Below are 12,534 nucleotides of genomic sequence, written 5' to 3'. Positions count from 1 at the left end.
GGCCTTCATGCCCGCCTGCAGGCATCGGCCCATGTTCTGCGTCTCACCCCGGAGCTTTTTCGTTTCTTCCCTCATTTGCTTGCCCATGCTTTTCATTTCGTTTATAAATTCATTTGAGTTTGCATCCATCTTTTCGTTCATTTGTTGTGTATTTGCATCCATCCTCGTTTTTACTTCGTCCATTTGCTTGTTCATGTTCGCATTTATCTTCGCTGTCATTTCCGCCAGCATGGCGAATAGCTGGGCCATGTCGGGTGCGCTTGGGTGAGTCGTTTCGGCAAGGGTCGGGGGGTTTTGGTGGAGAGGGGGGGGGGGGAGGTGTCGTACACCGCGGCCGCTGCCGCACCTATTTCGGGCTCTGGGTTCAGTTGGGCGAGTCCGTGTTCCTGCACAATCAACATTTCCTGCACGGGGATTCCATCCTGAGCCATGGATCCTACACATTCTACATCCATTTCTAATACCCCCGGCTCCCGCTCGCCTTGAGACGCCATCTTGCTTCTCTTAAAGGGTTAATTTCGCTCGCTCGTAATTTGGAGGGAATCGGGGGTCGCTTCTCTCACCCCTGGACCGATTCCCGTGAATTTAGCCGGAGACAGGAGAGCCCGTTGTCCCGTTCTCCAATACCAGTGCCGCGAGGAGGACGATGAGTTTATATCCCACTCCTGACACCAGTGTTGCGGATTCGCGCCCGCCGGCGTGCTGACGGCCACGTAACTCGAATCGCGGCACGTCGCCCACCGGACGGACAATCCAGTCGTGACCCTCTCGGACTAACGCCGGGAACTAGTCACGGGTGGACCTTTCGGTCTCACCACGATCGTGCCAATCGGCCCCCGCGTGGGATAGGGTTGCTCGCCAAATTCGACCTACCTAAGTACCCACGCGGAGGGTAGACCGGGCGATCGCACCTCGCCGCAGGTCGACTTCGGACACGGGCCACTTAAGCGACCCGTTCCGTACTATCGGGATAACCGAGCGGTGTTATTCGTCGACCTCGACGGTTCGATTAATTATCGGGCGTATTCAGCCCACTACCAACCCTTTACGTGAAGCAAGATGAGGATTCAATGAAAGAAATGACGAAGCGAAGCGGGAAACAGTTCAACACAAAGCACATTTATTCGCGGCACACGGGAAGCACACATATACAATTCCACCAAATGCACACAGAAAAGAAAAACACAATGCAATTTACACAAAAAGCAAATGTAAAAGCGAAGACACAATGCAGAGCTAATACCGACTACCGAGCACACGGCAACACTTATACAATTTTACTTCACAGACGGCGCCGACAACACATACCCAAAACCAAGGAAAAGAATACCCTCAAGGATGAGGCGGGCCTGAGGCCGAGACCGGGTCGGGCCTACCCGTCTGGTGATGAGACGCGGAGCGGCGATGGTGCCTCAACTCCGCGGGCCTCGCGGGCAGTGTCTGGTAGGGGGTGGGAAAGGGGCCCCCTTGGTCGCACTATCTCAGCGCGGGGGGGAAACAGGAGGGGGTTGCTGATGCTCGGGGTATAGAGGATTTTTATTGTCCCGCGACGAGCGTCTCCACCTCGGCCAGGTCGCGCTGTCGGCCTCCCTGGGGTGCAGCTCTCTGCACGACGCGAGCACCCCCTCGTCTGCCCTCGCCGCCTCTCCACAGCTCCGTCCCCTCCGCTCCGACTCCAACGCACACGACGACCAGCTCCTTCTTGCCAACTCCACCGCCCGCGAAGTCTTAACTCTCTGTTCTGTCTTTTCTGACGAACACGGTCGCTTATATAAGCCCCGTGGCTTCGCCTTCTCATCTTTGACCCCCTCCCTTCGACCTTTCACCTCGCTCCCCATTGGCCCGAGAAAAAGTGGGCGTGAATGCTTTTTGATCCATAAATTTGCATATATCGATCGCCCTCCAACGCCCTGGGGGCGGGGCCAATTCGCCCCTCGCTCACCGATTGGACGGCAAAAAGTGGGCGTGTGTCGTTTTTGATCCGTTTTTGAAGCACAAAATCCGTGATTTTGTACACGCTGTTCGGCGCGCGCCCTGCACGAGTCCAACACCGGTACCCACAAGCGGCGCAAGAACGGTGGCGATGCGACGGTTGCGAGGTGTGACGTGAAGGTCGTGGCGGTTGTGGTGAAGCGGCGTTGTGGTTGATGTTGTGGTTGTGGTGGTAATCATGGCGGTTGGTCCAAAATAAAGATAGCAAAAGAAAAACGGCTATCCTGAAGAGTCGCAGCACGCATAAATGACATGTATTCCCACTAGACAACGGGTTTGGGCCTAACTACACATGTACTTACCGAGATATCTCACCTAAGGGACCTGAATGGTGGTTTGCGAATTTGGTAACCACAACAATATATATGTATATATATATATATATATGTATATATCTATGTATATATATATATATATATATATATATATATATATATATATATATATATATATATATATATATATATAGTGACGCCCACGGGACTTGAACAGTCCCGCCAACGTAGAATGAGCCGAAACGATGGAGGCGTTTTATTTTTATAACCCAAAGATGGCGGTTTTAATCGCTCCACCACAAACGGGACGAGGAAGGTGGCACGAGTCGCTTTTCACTGAGTTAATGATGTTTATTTCTCTAACCAGAAATAATAAGACTCGGCAAGAGGAGGGATCCGGGGCGATTCGACGGGATGGTGGTGTGGGTTCGGGCGTCGGGAAAACACAAACAATTCCAATGGAAATACAAATCTCAAACCCTCTAAGGCGCCAGGTACACACACACACACACACACACACACACACACACACACACACACACACACACACACACACACACACACACACACACACACACACACACACACACACACACACACACAAAACGTAGCTGGTCCTGGTGGTCAGGCTGGCCCGTGGTGTAAACGCAAAAGTCCCTGGATTGGCGTCGGACGAGCTGGCGTTGCGCTCGTCAGGGGCAGGAGACACCGTGGTGCTGTCGACCTCCTGGTCCTGGCCCAAGTCCGCTCACAGCCGCTAGGGAACCAGTTCTGGCGCCAAGTTGCGAGCAGGAGAGGGAGGCAGGTCCGCCCGCCGTTCGACCCCGTACTCCGAGGCAGTAGAACCCCAGAGCCAACCGAGGTGAGGCACGAGGGACAGCAAGGCCACGAGACACGAGGAATTCAGGATCGAATCAGCGCAACAAAACAGCACGCTCCCAGCACCACAGCCTCCACCAAAACGGTTTTTCTTTACCGATCTTCTTCCTCCTACCCCTTTTCCCGAACAGAACCTTTTTATCCTCGAGTCCTCGTCACTTCCAATCGAGCCGTTTTATTGGCCCTCCGCCGTTGCCTTCCGCCAATCGTGATCACGGGGCGGAGCCATCCGCAGCACTGTCCTGTGACGTCACGGCAAGCCTCCAGGGAATACTAAAAGGGGTTTACGCACACACTTACCCTAACCCGTTTCCCTAACTAATTACGCGACAATTACCATTTCCCCCTTGAAGAAATGGACATTTACTAGACAACTTATCACCACTGAATTGCTACTTATTACATCGAGATCCTGGTAAAACTCGAACAGCATGGCATACCTAATTAAACATCCTAATTACCCTTTGAATGCATACCCCCCCCCCCTCAGACGTAACAACAAAAAAAAAAAAAAAAAAAAAAATAAATAAATATATATATATATATATATATATATATATATATATATATATATATACATATATATATATATATATATATACTAGCGATACCTGTGCACATGCACGGGATAGCAGTACAACATCGCTGGTAGCAGACGACAGACCGTACACGGGGAATGACAAAAATACGCATTGTGCAAAATGCAAGTGGTACTATGGAACGCCAAGACTTCACAAACATTGTCGGCATGTCGGCCAAGTGCCACAGCAATTTCATAGGGATCGTGTGACGGCGAGCCGAGTTTTAAGTGTGCAAGCTTGGTATTATAAGATATATATATATATATATATATATATATATATATATATATATATATATGTATATATATATGTATATATATATGTATATATATATATATATATATATATATATGTATATGTATATATATATATATATATATATATATATATATATATATATGTATATGTATATGTATATATATATATATATATATATATATATATATATATATATATATATATATATATATATGTATATGTATATGTATATGTATATATATATATATATATGTATATGTATATGTATATGTATATGTATATATATATATATATATATATATGTATATACATGTAATGTAGCAAGTATGTGTATTTATGTAATGTATGTATGTCCACTCTATACCCATTGGTTGGACAGCTCGCCTGATGCCAACCACAATGGAAACTTAAAAAAAGAAAATCATTCATCCACCATTTTGGTAAGCCTAACATCTTCGGAAATGTCATATTCACAATCACCATGCCCTCCCTGTAAGTTTTCTGTTCAACGTAAAACAACCGAAGTGACTGTTAAAATGATCATCAAATATCGAAAGGTTTCAGCCAAAAGGTGTTGTGGGCCTTGTCAAGGCAACAGTAGGTACAGGTCTCGAGTGTCAGCCTTTGGGCTAGTGCAATAATTGGAGCTAGAACTGCACTCGGTAGAGCGCATAACTCCGCCAGGCTGAAAATTACGTTTTGTATCCCACGGATTGGACAAATCTGGATCTTCACCAAAATCGAATGAATTCGTCCTTGTCACACACCCAATCTGTCCACCCACTTTCATCAGAATCCGTCCCTAACTTTTTGAGATATCCCCTCTCACATACAGACAAACAGGGGTGAAACATAACCCCCGTCCACATTCTATGGTGAAGGTAATTATCCGAGCTATATAACCATGATGTATTAAAATATGTGCACATCAACAGTACACACGTTTTGGCTTCATGGACGAAATCTGGGTTATTTATATTTTTGGGAGCGATCAAGGCAGTGCTCTGTTGCCCATGTATCACCCAGATAAAGGGATGCGTCAGAAGAACGTGTTGCATGCTTGGACCAAGTGGGCGGGTACTCTGTTTGTCTCAGGATGTGCTTACAGAACACTCTCCGATCTCAGGACGTGCTTACAGAACACTTTCCGATCTCAGGATGTGCTTACAGAACACTTTCCGATCTCATGATGTGGTTACAGAACACTTTCCGATCTCAGGATGTGTTTACAGAACACTTTCCGATCTCAGGATGTGCTTACAGAACGCTTTCCGATCCCAGGATGTACTTACAGAACACTTTCCGATCTCAGAATGTACTTACAGAACACTTTCTGATCTCAGAATGTACTTGCAGAACACTTTCTGATCTCAGAATGTATTTACAGAACACTTTCTGATCTCTGAATGTACTTACAGAACACTTTCTGGCCTCTGAATGTACTTACAGAACACTTTCTGGCCTCTGAATGTACTTACAGAACACTTTCTGGCCTCTGAATGTACTTACAGAACACTTTCTGGCCTCTGAATGTACTTACAGAACACTTTCTGGCCTCTGAATGTACTTACAGAACACTTTCTGGCCTCTGAATGTACTTACAGAACACTTTCTGGCCTCTGAATGTACTTACAGAACACTTTCTGATCTCTGAATGTACTTACAGAACACTTTCTGATCTCTGAATGTACTTACAGAACACTTTTTGATCTCTGAATGTACTTACAGAACACTGTTTGATCTCAGAATGTGCTTCCAGAATACTTTCTGATCTCTGAATGTACTTACAGAACACTTTCTGATCACAGAATGTACTTGCAGAACACTTTCTTATCTCTGAATGTACTTACAGAACACTTTCTCAGCACAAAACACCATGATGGTCCGAATTCATTGTATATTACTATGTACAATGGTGTTTCGCTTTCGAAACGATGAAGCCATCGCTGATAAAAATGCATCTTCACAGGGCATTTCTTGGTAAAACAGATGACCATTCTCACCAATTGCTAACTATCTCATCTTATGCCGCATGGGATCCAAGGACGGTTTGTTTTTGGAACCCACATAGCTGGGTCAGATATGGCACACAGTGAGCTTAACAACATACATCATCAACAGCAATAAAAGACATTCCCAAATAATTATTTTTGTTTTTGTCTTTGGTTGTTCTGGCATTTGACCAGTGTAAAGTAGTGAAGAAACTCACTGATGTAGTAGTCAAGCAGAGGTACAAGTGCAGGACATTAGGATGAAAGGCATGGAATAATTATACCTACTCAAGGGGGAAAAGGAGTGGTGGAGGTAGAGAAACGAGAATGGATAGGAAAGAAAGAAGGGTAGGGAAGTGTGCAAGAAAACTTCCTTTTTGGGGGAAGTTAAAGGGGGTCACTCACAGGGTGAAGGTTAGTAATAAATATCATGGTACATTAGTGCAGTGTTCCTCAAGCAAGAGTTCGCAAACCTCGAGAATAGTATAGAGGGTTTCCGATTAAGGTGTTATTGCGACAGAGTCAGCCATGTTGAGGGACAAGCTCCTCTTGTCGTGTGCTTGTGAAAGTGGTAAGCTCAAGCAAAGTTCCATTTTGTAAAATGTTCCCTTAAGGCCCAGTCACACCTTGACGTTTTAGCCAGCAATGGCAACGTATTAAAATGTATGTAAAACGCTGGCTTACGTTGAACTTTTGATGTTTTTTTTAAAAGATTCGGACGTATTCATAACGACTTGGTCTTTTGCATAACGTATTAGTAACGGACACAGAACGTTTCGTTGTGTTATAGATAACTTATACCAACAAATGCTGAACCTGTTGTCGGCCTTTACAACCTATGCCCAACGATAGTCTAACTTATGCATAGCGCGCTGCACGTATCGCCGACGATCACGTGGCGTAGCCTATTAAAAGGCTGCCGCACAACGATTCAAATCATAACCGCCGCAGAAATGGAAGTGTCAACATCGCAGTCACATCTTGGCGATCTTGCCAGCGTATGCCGACCTCTGGAAAATGCGTCTAAAACGCTGGCGCACGTCGAATACGGTATGGGTAAGTTTGGTATACGTGAATAGAACGCTAAAGTACGCTATCATACGTTGTATTAAGTGGAGTACGTCTTGTAATTTTAAACATGTTGAAAATTTACGACGTACTTGCCGTATGACACACGCTCCGCATGCGATGGGAATAAGTTGTACGCACGATATGCGATCGTTGACACACATCGAAACATGTTACTTGAAAGGTATTCATAAGTCGAAACACGTCAAGGTAATGGTTAGCGTCAGTGTTCCAGACTGGTTTTTTTTTCCTTCGGTATGACGGTGTTCAGTGTACAGTGCGGTTATGATTCAAATTGTTGAGCGGCAGCCTATTAATTATATTATAACCGCACTAGAAATCGAAGTGTCAAAATCACCATCATACCAAAGGAAGGAAGAAAAAAAACGACAAAAAAAACCAGAGTCTGGAACACTGACGCTAACCATTACCTTGATGTGTTTCGACTTATGAGCACCTTACAAGTAACGTGTGTCGATGTGTGTCACCGATCGCGTAACGTGAGTACAACACGTTACTCATAGGTTAGAAATAAGTTTCGGGTACGCTAGACATTACCTCGACATGTTTCGACTTATGAGTAACTTACAAGTTACGTGTGTCGACGTGTGTCAACGATCGCGTGACGTGCCTACAACTTATGGCCAGCGTTATGCGGAACGTGTGAGTCATACGCTGGCATAAGTCTCAAAATTTCAAGCATGGAAAATTTGAGGACAACCGAAAAGTACAACGTTTAAAGCCAGCGTACAACGACGTATGGCAGTGTTTTTCAGCGTGCTCTCAATGTTATCAAAACTTACCCATAATGTATTCGACATGTACCAGCGTTTTAGACAAATTTTGCAAAAATCGGCATAAGCTGGCTAAAACGTCAAAGTGTGACTGGGCCTTTACAATGGCGTTCAATTTGATTAAATAACAGTTCGATGATTTAATGTACAGCTTCACCCATGTTGTAGCTCAAAAAAACAACTCAAGGTTGATTTGTAAATATTAGCAAGTTACCCATAGGTTGATTGTCAACCCCCCCCCCCCCACAAACAACACCTTACGCTCCCCTATCATTGACTTCAGAAAATAGTCGGAAATAACAGCAAACTTGGTCATCTCCACAGTAAAATTGCTGCTTTGGAGAATGCCCCATAGTTATATTTGGGTGGTGTAGAAGCAACATAACACTGCCTTGATCGCTGAGACCTATTTTCACAAGGCCTGTGACGTCTATCTGAACAATATTCTATTAACTGTCACTTTTGCACGCACGGCTCCTTTTATAGTATAGATGAGACGTGCCTACCCGTCGCTTCGCTGATGGATTTAATCAAAAGACAGAATCTTGTACTTCATAAACATATTGCACACCTGTCTGTGAGTGTCAATCATCTTGCCAGCCCTCCCAAAATGAGGATTTACAAAATATATGTACTAAGTGTCAATGACAATGTGGACAAGAGACAGCTGCACTGAACAAGATATGACAAGGCTGAACACATTGGAAATGAGAATTATGTGCAAGATTGCAGGCATAAAGCAGAATTATTTGAAGGCAAATTAAGTCAGTAAAATGCGAAATCAGGGTAAGAGATTGACAATCAAGAGAATACTACGGTGAGGACACATTGCAAAACAGAGATGATAGAATGCCAAAGAACATCATGCAAAAGCAATCAAGGTGAGTCAGATCTAGAGGCTAACCACCAACTCACGGGCAGGGCATCGTCCGCAGGAAACGTGCCATGCTGGGCGTAAATGAAGAACAGGCCTTGGGTAAGATTGAATGGTGATGCTGTACTGCTCCCCATCTGCAATATCTGCTCTGGGATAAAAATGCACACACATACAGTACCTGGCCTGATGTGGTTGCAATATAAGAGCCAATTTTTTTGAAGTTCGAATGGAGGGGGATACTTTCAGTTGTACCTGCACTTCAACATGCCTGGTGTTGGCTCAATGGATAGGTTGATGGGCTTGGAATCCTATGTTCCTGAGTTCAAATCCTGCTCAGCTGTTGAATTAATACCAGGTGCGGTTAACTTGGCCTGTCATCCTTCCGAAGTTGGCAAAATGAGTGCCAGCATGCTGGTATACTGTGCCAGAGTGGCGACCTGTCTGGGAGTGCCCAATCGCCAAGGAGACTGCTTAAGCAGCACCAACGCTCTGCACAGAGTATGGTCCAAATCTCCTCCTCCTCACACTTCAACCCAAAATGTATTGGTGAAGCTAGTTTTTTTTAGTGGTGTGTTGACATACCACTTTTTGACACCTTTCATTTAGGGCTGGTAAGGTTTCACACATACCTTGTATTGTACCACTTGAAAACGTCATTTTGTGGCTTTGCGCTTCGTTTCTACTCAGCGTGCCTACCCATCGCTGCACTGACGGGTTTAATCAAAAGACATATTGCATTCTATCTGTGAATCTCAACAAGGATGTAAGATACACGAAAAAAAAGGATTTTTCACAACACGTAGTTGTTATTTGTGTGCTCTTTCTGAAGGGTTCCTGCTATCGTAGAATAGAATTGGCCCCATCTGTTGTAACCCCATCATATTGCATACCGTTGCAATCCTCTTGCCCATCCGCACAAGGTGCAGGTACCTATGCTGGTGATAAATGTGACCGTATGAAGCACTATATTAGCTTTCCAATGGCATCACTCTTATTCTACAACAGCAGGAACCATTAAAGCTCGAGCTTGTTCTTATTCACGTGACAGACGAACACGCGCGCACACACACACACACACACACCTATTCTAGTAACAGATGTGTTGACCTCAACCCACACTTGGCCTGTAATGTAAATTAACCCCTTTACGGATGTTGAACCACACAGGGTCAATCAGTGTATTATTTTGACATCACGGAAATGTGCCAAAAAGCCATCATCACTTGTGACGACCAGCAATAATTATATAACTATTGTTCACGTAAAAATAGGACTATTTTTCATACTTGCCATGTCTTCATTAGTATTGTCATAGTAAGTCATATACCCCCATTTAACTGTATTCAAACGAAAAATAAACCACAATTCAAAATCCATTGGTTAAAGACCTGAAGGCCATGCTTAATTGTAATCCAAATAGCTTATGAGAAAAGTTTCCAAGTGTCTGCAATAAGTGATCTTTGCAAAATTATATCGACAATTGCCTTCTGGCTTTTCAGACAGACAGAGTAATATTACAATGCCATACGAGGTATCCTTCATTAAGCTGTGGCTTATGTCTTTCAGCTCACCTGGCAGGAAAAAAACGAATTTACCCAATACAAAGGAGGATGCAGCAACCAGTGCGTTGGAAAGGTCAGCACAAGCACCAGTGAATGTACAAGCAACGTTTGCTTTCAAGAGTGTTGCAACACAAACAACTGCTTGAAGCTCGATGGGAACAAATATCCCTTTAATTTTGGATCTAGAACTGCGACCGGGAATGTTTTTAGCATTTTGATTACGTTTGCTACAGGCTGGGCATTCCTTCAATTGGTGTGATTTTGAATTAATTCCATTCATAAATATCGAAGTCTCAAAAGGAATCGCTTTTGAAATATCAAATTAATCACTCAGTAATCTCTGGGGAAGCAGCCATGTCGTGTCCACAAGACGGCCGGGATTCATGTGACGTCATGCTACAAGGACAATCACGGGCTCTTGTGGTCCTGTGTTGCATAGCCAATCATCGATTGACAAAACGTGATGTCAATAAATCGTGCACACGACATGGTAGCTTCCACAGAAAAATCATGTTTCATTAGCTGATCAATTGTATATTTTCTCATAAGAATGGAAATAAATACACATACACATAGAAGGCTTCCATATGTAAAAGAAATTCAATGGCACCGTGAAATCTGCAAAGCATGGCACAACGTAACGTGTATACGTGTCATAGTGCCTTTTCAGTAGGATATCGATAGTTAGCGATTTGTTTTTTTTCAGAAACTTTTCTTGCTCTCCAATACATTTTACATCGTTCTCTATAAATACGAAACACATAAACCACTTTAACTTTTACACTTTTCATTGGGCCTTAATAAAGGGAATAATCAAGAAGGTATAAAAAAAACCATCTCTCAGATAACGGATATTCACACAAATGATAACTGATAATGCACAACTGTGAATGCAAACAATGCTATTATGCCCTTTCATCCCCTCCAGAAATCATCTTTCCTTCAAGTTGATCAGAAATGTGATCTGATGTGCAAATATTGGTTAAAAGCAACATAAAATAGCATGCGTCCAAATGTTATCGGAAATCTGTCTGACCAAATTAAGGGGATCTTGAAATGTGAAGTAAAAAGGTGATTCCGCATGTTATTGTAAATTGCAACCGTGAAATCTTAACAAATCCAAGTTGATCTAATTTTTTGGAAGCACAATAACGTCTTACAATTCTGTACATGCCATCGAAATTTACTTGCGACTCTTCCCATTTATTCCGTTTGGCCCAATTGAAAGTGCACTTTTTTCAAAGCGTTCGCCATGCTGGATGATGTCATGGCATATTGGAGGACGGTGCTTCCAGAACCATTTCGTCACGGGATTGCTGTTCCTGTTTTATGGCCCTCCCGTCCAAAAAAATCCAATCATCCGTCCTTAAAGGGGATACCAGCTAGTTTTAAAATAATCTGATTGCAGCGTCAATAGGGAAACGTACTGGATATATATTTCGACATGGGGTACACATACATTCAAACTGGCTTAATGTCACCTTTGAACAATTAGATGATTTTCAATGCCCCAGCCATTATTGATTTGACACTTGAAAAGCGTTGTGACTTTACACGGCTTTATTAACCACAATGCCTATTTTGAGATGTGATGTATAAAATGTATATATTCATAGTTTAAACCAGCAAAAGCTTGTGATAAGGATAAATAACCAGTTAACAGTTTCCTGCAGCAATAGATTTGAAAAGCTGCACAGGAACATCCTTTGAGAATTCAGGACATGTGTGCACGAAGCAAGGTTTTTAGGGCAAAAAAACAAACAAACAAAAACCTCGAGACCGTGACAATACAGCTGACCTTTACAATGGGTCAAATTTGACTGTGCTACGACTACACATTGCCAACTCCACTGCAACGGGTCTAGGGAATCGTCACAACTGGCTTAAAAAGTGGCACATCACAAACAAAGCAAAAGCTCCATTAAAAAAAAAAAAACACAAACAACAAAGATTTTGCAAATTATACTTACAACAAAATGCTACTGAGCCTCAATGTAATTTGTATTCTTTCAGGCAATGTTCAATAAAGCATCTGTCAAATATAGTCAACTTTATGGGGAGTATCCTTTTGTCTACACATCCATTTGTGTTGTGTGCTCGTTCCTCACCCCTCTCAGCCATACGACTCTACGAAGAAACATGACTTTAACAAAGACATTTTATTAATACTTGAAGTGATCCACTAAATAATTGTCTCGTATCACAGTACTCAAATCTAAAAAAAAAACATTTAAAAACTCATAAAAATAAAACGAAC

At 43.2% G+C, this 12,534-nt stretch overlaps 1 protein-coding gene across 3 annotated transcripts in view; it reads left to right on the top strand.

The window, feature by feature from the left end:
• LOC147010686 (uncharacterized) overlaps positions 1-12,321 on the top strand; it is a 96,444-nt gene extending 84,123 nt beyond the window's left edge. For all 3 annotated transcript variants that reach the window (XM_085859672.1, XM_085859670.1, XM_085859671.1), the window contains one exon: positions 10,282-12,321. In XM_085859672.1, the coding sequence (XP_085715798.1) occupies positions 10,282-10,536 (255 nt within the window). In that variant the 3' untranslated portion in view covers positions 10,537-12,321. The remainder of the gene's footprint in view (positions 1-10,281) is intronic.
• Positions 12,322-12,534: the final 213 nt, after the last annotated feature.

This window comes from Eptatretus burgeri, chromosome 16 (assembly GCF_056783735.1).
Source record: "Eptatretus burgeri isolate ZD-2024b chromosome 16, Ebu_testis_v1, whole genome shotgun sequence".
Lineage (NCBI taxonomy): Eukaryota > Metazoa > Chordata > Myxini > Myxiniformes > Myxinidae > Eptatretus > Eptatretus burgeri.
This window is presented reverse-complemented; position numbering and strand designations above follow the sequence as displayed.